We start from the raw sequence: 13,308 nt of genomic DNA, 5'->3' as shown, positions 1-13,308 counted from the left end.
GCCAACAGCAAGCTGATTGTAGGAGAGTCCTACAACAGTTTCCTGAACTCTTCTCCTTAACCCCTGGTCAGACACACCTGTGTACCCATGATGTGGACACAGGAGACAGCATGCCTGTCAAGAACAAAATCTTTAGACAGTCTGACCATGTTAAGGAAAGCATCAAGGTGGAAGTCCACAAGATGCTGGAATTGGGAGTAATTGAGCGCTCTGACAGCCCCTGGGCTAGCCCAGTGGTCTTAGTCCCCAAACCTCACACCAAAGATGGAAAGAAAGAGATGAGGTTTTGTGTGGACTACAGAGGGCTCAATTCTGTCACCAAGACAGATGCCCATCCAATTCCAAGAGCTGATGAGCTCATTGATAAATTAGGTGCTGCCAAATTTCTAAGTACCTTTGACTTGACAGCAGGGTACTGGCAAATAAAAATGGCACCTGGAGCAAAAGAAAAGACAGCATTCTCCACACCTGATGGGCATTATCAGTTTACTGTTATGCCCTTTGGTTTAAAGAATGCCCCTGCCACCTTCCAAAGGTTGGTGAATCAAGTCCTTGCTGGCTTGGAGTCCTTTAGCACAGCTTATCTTGATGATATTGCTGTCTTTAGCTCCACCTGGCAGGATCACCTGGTCCACCTGAAGAAGGTTTTGAAGGCTCTGCAATCTGCAGGCCTCTCTATCAAGGCATCCAAATGCCAGATAGGGCAGGGAACTGTGGTTTACTTGGGCCACCTTGTAGGTGGAGGCCAAGTTCAGCCACTCCAACCCAAGATCCAGACTATTCTGGACTGGGTAGCTCCAAAAACCCAGACTCAAGTCAGGGCCTTCCTTGGCTTGACTGGGTATTACAGGAGGTTTGTGAAGGGATATGGATCCATTGTGACAGCCCTCACTGAACTCACCTCCAAGAAAATGCCCAAGAAAGTGAACTGGACTGTGGAATGCCAACAGGCCTTTGACACCCTGAAACAGGCAATGTGCTCAGCACCAGTTCTCAAAGCTCCAGATTATTCTAAGCAGTTCATTGTGCAGACTGATGCCTCTGAACATGGGATAGGGGCAGTTTTGTCCCAAACAAATGATGATGGCCTTGACCAGCCTGTTGCTTTCATTAGCAGGAGGTTACTCCCCAGGGAGCAGCGTTGGAGTGCCATTGAGAGGGAGGCCTTTGCTGTGGTTTGGTCCCTGAAGAAGCTGAGACCATACCTCTTTGGGACTCACTTCCTAGTTCAAACTGACCACAGACCTCTCAAATGGCTGATGCAAATGAAAGGTGAAAATCCTAAACTGTTGAGGTGGTCCATCTCCCTACAGGGAATGGACTTTATAGTGGAACACAGACCTGGGACTGCCCATGCCAATGCAGATGGCCTTTCCAGGTTCTTCCACTTAGAAAATGAAGACTCTCTTGGGAAAGGTTAGTCTCATCCTCTTTCGTTTGGGGGGGGGTTGTGTAAGGAAATGCCTCCTTGGCATGGTTGCCCCCTGACTTTTTGCCTTTGCTGATGCTATGTTTACAATTGAAAGTGTGCTGAGGCCTGCTAACCAGGCCCCAGCACCAGTGTTCTTTCCCTAACCTGTACTTTTGTATCCACAATTGGCAGACACTGGCATCCAGATAAGTCCCTTGTAACTGGTACTTCTAGTACCAAGGGCCCTGATGCCAAGGAAGGTCTCTAAGGGCTGCAGCATGTCTTATGCCACCCTGGAGACCTCTCACTCAGCACAGACACACTGCTTGCCAGCTTGTGTGTGCTAGTGAGGACAAAACGAGTAAGTCGACATGGCACTCCCCTCAGGGTGCCATGCCAGCCTCTCACTGCCTATGCAGTATAGGTAAGACACCCCTCTAGCAGGCCTTACAGCCCTAAGGCAGGGTGCACTATACCATAGGTGAGGGTACCAGTGCATGAGCATGGTACCCCTACAGTGTCTAAACAAAACCTTAGACATTGTAAGTGCAGGGTAGCCATAAGAGTATATGGTCTGGGAGTCGGTCAAACACGAACTCCACAGCACCATAATGGCTACACTGAAAACTGGGAAGTTTGGTATCAAACTTCTCAGCACAATAAATGCACACTGATGCCAGTGTACATTTTATTGTAAAATACACCCCAGAGGGCACCTTAGAGGTGCCCCCTGAAACTTAACCGACTATCTGTGTAGGCTGACTAGTTTTAGCAGCCTGCCACAAACCGAGACATGTTGCTGGCCCCATGGGGAGAGTGCCTTTGTCACTCTGAGGCCAGTAACAAAGCCTGCACTGGGTGGAGATGCTAACACCTCCCCCAGGCAGGAATTGTCACACCTGGCGGTGAGCCTCAAAGGCTCACCTCCTTTGTGCCAACCCAGCAGGACACTCCAGCTAGTGGAGTTGCCCGCCCCCTCCGGCCAGGCCCCACTTTTGGCGGCAAGGCCGGAGAAAATAATGAGAAAAACAAGGAGGAGTCACTGGCCAGTCAGGACAGCCCCTAAGGTGTCCTGAGCTGAAGTGACTCTAACTTTTAGAAATCCTCCATCTTGCAGATGGAGGATTCCCCCAATAGGGTTAGGATTGTGACCCCCTCCCCTTGGGAGGAGGCACAAAGAGGGTGTACCCACCCTCAGGGCTAGTAGCCATAGGCTACTAACCCCCCAGACCTAAACACGCCCTTAAATTTAGTATTTAAGGGCTACCCTGAACCCTAGAAAATTAGATTCCTGCAACTACAAGAAGAAGGACTGCCTAGCTGAAAACCCCTGCAGAGGAAGACCAGAAGACGACAACTGCCTTGGCTCCAGAAACTCACCGGCCTGTCTCCTGCCTTCCAAAGATCCTGCTCCAGCGACGCCTTCCAAAGGGACCAGCGACCTCGACATCCTCTGAGGATTGCCCCGGCTTCGAAAAGACAAGAAACTCCCGAGGACAGCGGACCTGCTCCAAGAAAAGCTGCAACTTTGTTTCCAGCAGCTTTAAAGAACCCTGCAAGCTCCCCGCAAGAAGCGTGAGACTTGCAACACTGCACCCGGCGACCCCGACTCGGCTGGTGGCGATCCAACACCTCAGGAGGGACCCCAGGACTACTCTAAGACTGTGAGTACCAAAACCTGTCCCCCCTGAACCCCCACAGCGCCGCCTGCAGAGGGAATCCCGAGGCTTCCCCTGACCGCGACTCTTTGAATCCTAAGTCCCGACACCTGGGAGAGACCCTGCACCCGCAGCCCCCAGGACCTGAAGGACCGGACTTTCACTGGAGGAGTGACCCCCAGGAGTCCCTCTCCCTTGATCAAGTGGAGGTTTCCCCGAGGAACCCCCCCCTTGCCTGCCTGCAGCGCTGAAGAGACCCCTAGATCTCCCATTGACTTCCATTACAAACCCGACGCTTGTTTCTACACTGCACCCGGCCGCCCCCGCGCTGCTGAGGGTGAAATTTCTGTGTGGGCTTGTGTCCCCCCCGGTGCCCTACAAAACCCCTCTGGTCTGCCCTCCGAAGACGCGGGTACTTACCTGCAAGCAGACCGGAACCGGGGCACCCCCTTCTCTCCATTCTAGCCTATGTGTTTTGGGCACCACTTTGAACTCTGCACCTGACCGGCCCTGAGCTGCTGGTGTGGTGACTTTGGGGTTGCTCTGAACCCCCAACGGTGGGCTACCTTGGACCAAGAACTAAGCCCTGTAAGTGTCTTACTTACCTGGTTAACCTAACAAATACTTACCTCCCCTAGGAACTGTGAAAATTGCAGTGTCCACTTTTAAAACAGCTATTTGTGAATAACTTGAAAAGTATACATGCAATTTTGATGATTTGAAGTTCCTAAAGTACTTACCTGCAATACCTTTCGAATGAGATATTACATGTAGAATTTGAACCTGTGGTTCTTAAAATAAACTAAGAAAATATATTTTTCTATATAAAAACCTATTGGCTGGATTTGTCTCTGAGTGTGTGTACCTCATTTATTGTCTATGTGTATGTACAACAAATGCTTAACACTACTCCTTGGATAAGCCTACTGCTCGACCACACTACCACAAAATAGAGCATTAGTATTATCTCTTTTTGCCACTATCTTACCTCTAAGGGGAACCCTTGGACTCTGTGCATGCTATTCCTTACTTTGAAATAGCACATACAGAGCCAACTTCCTACACTCATGCATTCCAGTACTCTCAGAAGTGGAAGGAGACATCAAGTAGCATGATCGTGAGACAAATATTCTTCTGGGTTGATCTAAGATTTAACAGAATATCTCATGCCAGTAACTGAAGCAGGCTCATGCAAGCAAGCTAAGGTTTGAAAGCTACCATTCTAAAGTTCACTCTCTATGATTTGAACTTGAGGTTGACTTAATTAAAAAAAGGATGACATGTGTATGCTTGAAAATGAATTGTGGTGTAGATGCAGTTTACATGGTGGGTGGGTTGTCTCACCTGATTCCGCACTGGGGTGACGTAACCCTTCTTCCTGTAATCAATGGAATCTGGTATCTGACCTTCTCTTTCAAGCTCTGGGTCGGTGTCATTGGTAAAATGACGTGTGTGTGGGATGATTAACCCCGTCATCTTCTTCAAAAGTTCCTCAGATGTCTAGGAGAAAGATGGACAGAGCACAAGGGAGTATTAGGTGCAGTGACAGCATGGCTGTGGCGGTTACCTTTGCAGTATAGTTGGGCTCCATGATGGGGGCCTCCCATTGTCAAATCCCGATCCTCTGAAGTTGTAGATGTCAGAACAACCTCTCATGTGCGGAGATCTGTTTTTAATAACTATGTTTATTGCTTAAGTTTGTAACAATTCACAACTATTCATCAGCAGTCGTACACAGACTTCTATTGCAGGGAGGAACACAAAAAGGGTAGCGGCATCTCATTGGAAAATCAGGCAGGAGCTAAAATGTTATTAGCATGGAACAATATAATTTTAAAAAATCATCTAATTTAATGATACCTTTGTCAGAGCTGCGTCACTAGGAGCAACCTTTTTTCTGTTACAGATGTGAATGAATGTTCCTTCTGTGTGAAGAGAATTCTGTCTACCATGTTTCTGTCTTTTTCACTGGGGATGTTGGGGAGTCATTGACTCCTTATATCTGGGTGGCTGGCCAGCACAATTGTCAGGATTGAACCAAGATCCCTTGTCACTCCTAAAGTGTGCAAGGACATAGGATAAAATCTTAGTGACACCCTTTGGCTGAAGAGCAGGTACCAAGTGAGCTGGTACCAGGACTAAAAGGCATATTTGTCCCCATACTGGGGCCTACTTATGAATGCCAGGTGGATCTTTGAGTAGGGCTCGGGAAGAGTTGGGGCCTATTTACCACTGCAATTTGTAGTATGTTTACAACATAATAAATAATGCTATTTACTAACCTAAATGTGAAGGTCAGCGCCTACACCTCTCCTACTTTTTATGTGTGGCAATCTCTTTCTCGACTGCGGAGATCTCCACCAATGTAGGCATTTGTGTAATAGTAAATGTTTTGAGCTCAGAGCTAGAGTAAGTCCAGCACCACACATGGCGATGCAGTGGTACTTCAACACCCCCAATAATGAATAATGGAGGCAGTGACTTAATATGTAAGCCTGTAGAAACTAATATTAAATTCATGTATTCGAATGTTTTCAAAATATTTTTTTTTTAAATGTTTAAAAAAGTATATAAATATAATTATTAATTTATCATAACATGTTAATACCCCTTCCTTTTAAATTTACAAATGAATATAACTTTATTTTTTTTAAATCAATAATAAAAAATAATGCTTAATAATATTTACTACATAATAAATATGAATTTTATACTGTGGAACTGTTTTTGCAAAAAAAAAATCATGAAATCATTACATTGTGATAGACCGAGACAGTCATTTCATTGCACCCCATTATGCCACTGAATGTATAGTTAACATTCCAGGACTATTCCGTAAGTTGTGTGCATAGTTTAGCCTGGTAAACAGAGTAACATACCAACCCTTTCAGTACATAAATTTAAGAATTGTATGTTTGGCTTCAGACTAAATTGATACTGTCTCTACTGGCTGCATCTTCCACTTGAGTCTGAGCGGCCCTAGTTTAGCATATGCTTTGGCTTTTTCATTACACAAGGTGCCATCTATGAGCCAGCCCTATATTTTTGGGGTGTGTATTTTTATCAGTACTATTGTACTTTAACTCCTTTGGCTATAGGAGGGCCGAGAAGATGTCTCAATTAGTCGAAACCTTAGACACTGTGCTATGTGATTACGCTAGATGCAATATTATCATCTGCGGCAACTTTAATCTCAGACACTTATGGATAAGGGCGGATGGCCCCTTACGGTGTGCCTAGCAACTAAGTTGCTTCAACATTTGTTTGCCAAACACGGCCTCGCTTATATTAAATGTATCTAGTTCAATAATTGTAATATTCACGTCCACAAGTAGAAGGTAAGTTTACTTAACTATATACTAGTCCAGGTACAAAGCTCCATAAACAGAAAAAAAAAACACCAGGAGCTGGATGTTATGACTGTGCCGCAATCTCCTTATTTCCTCGACGGACTGACTCTAGGCAGAATACTCAGACATCGAGAACACCTTGTGCCACACATTCCGTCTCCCAGTCAAGCTACTTGGTCATGCTATAGTCACACTACAAAAGACTAGATAACCACAGTTATGTGTGCACACAGTTGTATATTTAGCTTTAGGGAGCCGATTAGGGTTATTCATTTAGTGGAATAATTTCATTGTTTTATATTCAGGTGTTTTTTCATGATTTAAATTAGCTGAAATACTATAGAACTATTTCATACCTATCAATTTCAGGCAGAAAAACCAGTGCACTTGTCATAAACAAGGCATATCTTCCAGCCATGTAATTTGCTGATGTCTTTGAGAAGGCTGGTAACTGTAAATCAGCCACTTATGTGGTATAGCTCCAAAAGTTACATTTATTGAACACAATACTTCATTAGTGATTACCTTCCAGTAATGCAGTAGGCTAATGTCACACCAAACACCCGTGGAGCAGGAATACTTACCATATCACCAAATAGATTCATTCCCAGTGTGTAAGTGTGCATCCCCATGGCGAACTCCAGGTTGTGCTTGTTAATGTACTTCAAGTTCCTCTCCCAGATCAAACGCCTCAGGAGTTCATCCATCTGCGTAGGGAAAGAGAAAAAACAACACCCACAATTGTATATCAACAGACAGACCATGTGTAGCGTAAGGAAGCCAACAAAAGCACTTAGATTAGAAAGTTAGCGCAACAACGAAGGAATGGTGTAAAACTTCTATCATCTACGATGGACAGTCATACACATCCGCTCCCAACATCACTAAAGTATCACTGATCATGGCACAGGTAGCATCTATTCAGTGTGGCCAACTCCGACATTAGTCAACCCTTATGGAGATTTGTTTTCTCCTAATTTTTATATTTAGTTTTTGTTTTTCTTTTCCTTTTTAGTCCTTTCTTTTATTACCTGTGACATCTGGGTCCGAGTTCAACAAATGTGTATTTGCAAAATATATGTCTGATAATAACCGGTTTGGTTACACGTTAATGTTTGATTATTTTTTTTAGTGCATTCAGTATTTTGTGTTTGCACTGTTAAAATTAATAAAACTGTTTGAAACGAAAATAGAATTAAATGTTGTAACCAATTTTTAAATGGAAATAGATTGAGATGTGAGAACCAGGAGTGGGAATTAAAAGAAAGACTGAGAAGTAGGAATGAGAGAGTGAAGACCATGAGAACCAGTGATAAGAATAAAAGAGAAAGATGAGATTGAAAAATGAGAATTAAAAGCACAGTGGATAAAAGGATGGAAAATTAAGCATAGTACAAGAAGGAAAGACAGGAAAGAATTAAAAGAATAAACTAAAGGAAAAAAAAGATGTTAGAAGAGCAAAGACGAAAAGGATTGAACATTGATAAGTAGGAATGTTAGGTTAGAGTTGAGTGGAAAAATGAGAAGATGGAAAAAAGAGAAGTAAGAACTGTAGGAAAAATAGAGAAGTAAGAACTTAAGATAGGACTCGGATACAAACAAGAGGTAAATATCCGATAATAAAAGGTAATAGTTCAAGAGATAAGTAAGCAGTTGGAGAGAATAGTGAAACAAGGGAAGCACGAAAGCCTCATAGTCTATCAAGATAGCAGAGGTGAGGGAAGAGGTGTGCTTTTGTAAGGCAACTAAGATTGTCAGCGAGTAATAAAGAGTTAATTATGTCTGTAAGCAGACAGCTTTGTCATAGGTTTGTGAAATAAGAGGTGGTGAGCTCGCCACACAAAAGTCTCAAGAAAAATTGGATCCTGAAAAATAGTAGAAAATATTTTCAGAGGAAGATGGTAAATCCTAAAAACAAACATTGGCGGGACAACCTCTGTGTTTTTGTGTTACAGAAATACATTAAAAGAACAGATCATAAGTACTCTCTAATGGCACTACATTCTGTGACATTTTCCTAATTGTTGAATTGCAATACTCAGTAGTACTGGATTCTATACCTGACCTCTTTTTAATTTATTTATTTAGTTAGTGCGTTTACGGGATTTTGCATAGTGAAAACCTGGCCCTGGGGCTTTAGAGCACTTTACATGAAGACCACATTGCTGCTACATCAGTTTTAATATTGGGTAGACAGAGAGACAATGAATCAAGATTCAGCCTTTACACATAGCCGTCATTTTGTTATATTTCATCTGAAAGTTGTATGTGTCTACCTGGGTGCAGGTTTGAATAGGGAATTAATTCTAGTTTAACTGGTATAATTGACTACATCCCCTACTTTATTTCATATTTGTCTAATTTGGAGGTAACACAAATTCCAGTCACTGCTTATACAGATGACTTGTTAAAAAAGACCCTCTTCGGCATTGAATGCACCCTGGACGTTATGCTTCTATATTGCAAGGAAAATGCTCTAATGTGAATTTGACCAAAAGAAAATTGTGATTGTTGGCAATTCTTCTCATAGGTTTACATGGAGGGTAGATCGTCTCTGCTTAGAGAAACCATAACCTATAACTTCTTGCATATCTCCATGTTTGTTAATCTATCTTGTCCTTTAAGGTTGTTTCTGCTAACAGATAAATGTCTTAAGACAATTAGTGCGCTAAATTTGTTTTTTTAATGTGATACAATGCTGCATCTTATGCTAAAATATTAATTATTTTAATTCCACTATTGTTTCTTTCGTTATTGTTTAGTCTTCTATGCGGGGAAATTAAATAATGAATTTCAGATACTGGAGACCTCTCTTTTAAGGAACTTATTTAGATTAGGCTAATGCATTTCACTTGAGATCTTCTGCTTCATCGTGATAAAACTTCAGTTGCCAAACTGTTATGGGCTGCTGTTTATGACTACAGTATACTATGGCAAGTGGGCAAGGTACAGGGACAATCCACAGATTACTCAGGGATGAGGTTTGTTTCATACCTTGCAAAAAAGCTGCTTTGTTTCTCAAAAGCCTAATTACTAGTTATGGATTGGAGGGAGCATTCATATCAAATGGCAGTGTATACAAATTAGTTCAATATAAACATCAGTTCAACAATAAAATAAGGTCATGTCTTATCTGATTAGTATTCCCTCTTACAGGACCTAGTTAGGGCTTCTTTTGCCGCTCATGGCTTTTAAAAACTTTCTCTCCAGAGACATGTAATATTGGCTCAGTCCCACACGATTCACAATACTCTTTCCATTATGAAGATAAAAAGGCAAGTGGGATGTGGTGCTTAGTTGATTCAAATTTCATCTGTCATATTTGTGAATGAGCGAAGAATCCGTAAGGCATTTTTATCTATAAGTCCTGGACTGGGTTTAACTAACCAGAGGAAAAGATTTTTTAAACAAGGTTGAACATTCATTCTATTAGTATGATTGAGAAAGCTTACACTTTACTTTTAGGGGCCTTTCTAAATGTGACTAAACTTGTGTTAAAAAAAACTCTTAGATTCTCTATACTGTAAGGTTTTACTTTACAGTGGAGTGGGGACTAATTGGGCTATTTAACTATGCGAATATCGGCACACCAATAACATTTTAAGATGCATTCTAGTGTTTTATTTTTTATTGAGAGCGCATTACTTTGTAAAATGCATTAAGATAATATTTTTTTGACAGGTATAAGAAGTTCACTTGTAGATCATAATTAACTTTTTCACTCAGGTTCACATCCACTTTTCGAAATCTTTTTAATTTTATACAGCCCGGTTTTATATTATAATGGTGGTGGACACTGTTTTTATGACTGAGTGAATAAGGACCCACCACAATTCCATAATGTATTGAAGTGATTAACTTTTTTAATATTTTGAGTGCTTTATTTAATTGTATCTTGGAAAAAGCTTTACAATAGTGTTTTATTGAATATACAAAGGAAAACTTTAAATTGGAAGGTACCCAGCAGCGTTAAAGTGAGAAGACCATATTTTTAGCTAGAAAGTTTCACTTCAGATGAATAATACTTGGCTTAGCTAAGCCCTCCTTTACAGTTGCAGCACGAAGAACAAACTAAGTGCAGTGCCAGCATTATTTAGGAAAATACAGAAATAAGTTGGAAAGTATATCCATTCATTAACTCTCTGCAAACATTAGGGCTAATTGGTTATGTTTGGGACCATGCCACGCTAATTGACTGTAGAATATTTAACAACCTTAGAAGGTTACTCTTCAATATTTGACAGACTTTTGGTTGTTTACAAATCATTCCCATTAATTTAATATGTGTCCAGTTCTGTTCGGTTAGCAGGAGATGGACAGTCATCTGGTCACCTGACTGTTGTACTCCTTCCTGTAGGTCTTCTTCCAGAGTTCCCATTGTGAGTCTAGGCTTTCCTCTGGGTACAGGCTGCCGATCACGATGGGAAGCAACAAGAGGAAGGGGTTGAACCACAGCATCCTGCAAAGAAAAGTGGCGAGAAAATTAAATGACCCAGCTTTCACTCCAGCAGTTCCGATTTGACCCCCATGACTTAGTTATCTTTCATTTCTTTTGCCTTCTTTATCCCCAGTGTACTTGTTCTGGCAAGCGTGCTCTCCCTGACCGAATCTACACTTTGGCAGTGAACATTACCACTGCTGTTCTCTTGCCCCATACACTGTGATGCCCACCATATATACATGCCTTTGAGTGAGTTTAGACAGCAGGAAATGCACCTGAGCACTCTTATCAAGTACAAATCCATCACCAAACACAGGCTTGTAGTTAATGCTTCTTGCGTAAAGGGAGAACAAAACCCAAGGAATGTAATAGTAGCCTTCGGTTTGTATATCAGAAACAAGTATGGATTTAATAAATCAAACTCAAGAAAGTGAACGGGTATCACAGAGTACAGACCAGCATAATAAAGATGGAACATAGGGAGCCAAGCAAATGGCCAAAGGCCTTCGATACGCCTTTGACAAGTGAGTCAGAACAAGTGAGTCACCTTTCCTTTACTTTTCAGTTGTGTTTTTTATGACATAGAAAGCTGGTCTGCATTTTATATCATTTGCAGCAGGTTACTTACCATACAACTCAGCTACGCTTAGTCCTTACTTCCCTCTTCCTCAAATGCATGTGTAAGCCCCTTGTGTAGCAAACTTTTATTGTGCAGTTAGTGAGTTACAGGCAGCGACCAAGGAAGTGCTGTGATAGAAAAGATTACTTGACCAGAGAATGTAGTGAGAAGTAAAGCCGAACATCACCGGTTTACTGGTTGTTAGCCACTTTCTGGGATATGTGTTGGGCATCACAGTCTTTCCCAGGCAGATGAGAGGAATTCTCTTTGCTGTTAGGGATCAGCCTGTGATTGTAAGGAAATTATAGTATTCACTTGAGGAGCAATAGTAATCAACCTCTACAGCGATATAAGCCTGTCACTGAAGTTATAAACACAATTAGAATGTATTTTTTATTACTAAGACCTGTGCTAAGATATATCCTTAAGACAAGGGACCTCTTAAGTGTATGCAGAGGAATGTAACTCATTGGCGTTTTTTTTATAGAGGATGCTAGGAGTGGAGCTTTGATGTTGGCACCTATGGGAAGTGGAGTGGTATGCTATGGGGAGAGAGGCTACTTCCTTTGTGTTGGAGCTCAGTCATAGCTCACGACCCAAAACTGTTAAGGGACAAATCAAGTTGTATTTACAATGTAATAAAATGGTAAATTCCTTTATGAAGCTGACTAGGACCTAGGTACTTTCTGTAGGTCAGCCATGAAAGAATGTGTTAGGATACAAGTTGGTGGTTTAGCTTGCTTAAAAAAATGTATTTCAAGACTTGGAGACTTTCTTGAGAAAGAACATTTTTAGAGGGGCAACCCAGAAGGCTGAAGTTCCCACGAGGACCGCAAGGTTGGATACTGTGACCAGACAGCGCTTTGTAGACGCAAATTTTGCCCCCCCAAAAAAAAAAACACACACAGCGGGAAAGAAGCAATGTTGAACCTGCATCCCTCTTTTTTCCAGCGAGGTATGCAAGTTGGTTCCAGATCACCAAGCTGCAGTGATAATTTACAGAAAAGTCCTCAAATCTTCAGGAGCGGCTCGTCACACTATAGTTTATTAATTCAGTTCAATCCCCACAGCTCCATCTATATGTCCACATGAAGTATCCAGTTCCAACGGGTCAGCTGGAATTCTCCCAGGAAGCTAGCAGCTTCTTCTGTCTGATGGCCTGCTTCACCCTCCAGCCGCAAGAGAATATCCATAGCATCCAGAAAACGTCTGGAAGCAGAAGGTCAGTCAGGGCAGGAAACACTTCCCTCCTGGAGGCTCTGGAAGCAGACAGTCATTTTTCAGAGCCAGGAACCCTCCGAAATTTTTTTCACCTCATTGCCCTCACTAGAACAGCCTGTTACAAACACTTGATTTCACGAACTTTGGACTCTTGGACACAGGGTTAAGTGAAAACGAACATACACCTTCTATTTCTACAAGTGGAATTACGGCAGAAATAGTTACATATTTGAGTACTTCTGGAAATCTGTGACTGTTACTAGCGGTTTGTTTGTGAATTTAAAAAGCTGTGCAGTGTCCTCCAAGATGCCGCTACAATAGCAATTGTGCTATTTTCTGAAAACGTTTATGAATCATGCCCTGAACTTTGGGAAATCTGGACAACTATTACTCCTGCTATTACACTGAGAGCAGGGAGAAATGGAGGTCGATCAACATTTAAGAGAGTTCTCCAACTTGATGAGATGTTGAATTTTATCTTTTTGGATGCCAAAGATTTTCAGTGTTGAATTTGTGACATGTGACCTGGAAAGAGCGAAAGCTAGCTCTGAAGGACAGTAGGATGCAAGTAAGTCAGAGTCAGTGAGGGAAGAGGCGTTAAGGCTAAC

The 13,308-nt window shown here is 42.0% G+C and overlaps 1 protein-coding gene across 1 annotated transcript in view; it reads right to left on the bottom strand.

The window, feature by feature from the left end:
* The window catches only part of LOC138268662 (cathepsin K-like), a 29,232-nt gene extending 18,329 nt beyond the window's left edge, over positions 1 to 10,903 (bottom strand). Inside the window, exons 1-3 of the mRNA XM_069218533.1 lie at positions 10,752 to 10,903; positions 7,004 to 7,126; positions 4,414 to 4,569 (exon numbers count right to left, since the gene is read on the bottom strand). Coding sequence (XP_069074634.1) covers positions 4,414 to 4,569; positions 7,004 to 7,126; positions 10,752 to 10,877 — 405 coding nt within the window. The 5' untranslated portion in view covers positions 10,878 to 10,903. The remainder of the gene's footprint in view (positions 1 to 4,413; positions 4,570 to 7,003; positions 7,127 to 10,751) is intronic.
* Between the last annotated feature and the right edge of the window lie 2,405 nt (positions 10,904 to 13,308).

Source organism: Pleurodeles waltl, chromosome 12 (genome assembly GCF_031143425.1).
Source record: "Pleurodeles waltl isolate 20211129_DDA chromosome 12, aPleWal1.hap1.20221129, whole genome shotgun sequence".
In the NCBI taxonomy this organism is placed as follows: Eukaryota; Metazoa; Chordata; class Amphibia; order Caudata; family Salamandridae; genus Pleurodeles; species Pleurodeles waltl.
The sequence above is the reverse complement of the archived record's forward strand: the minus strand, read 5'-3'. Positions and strand labels throughout refer to the sequence as shown.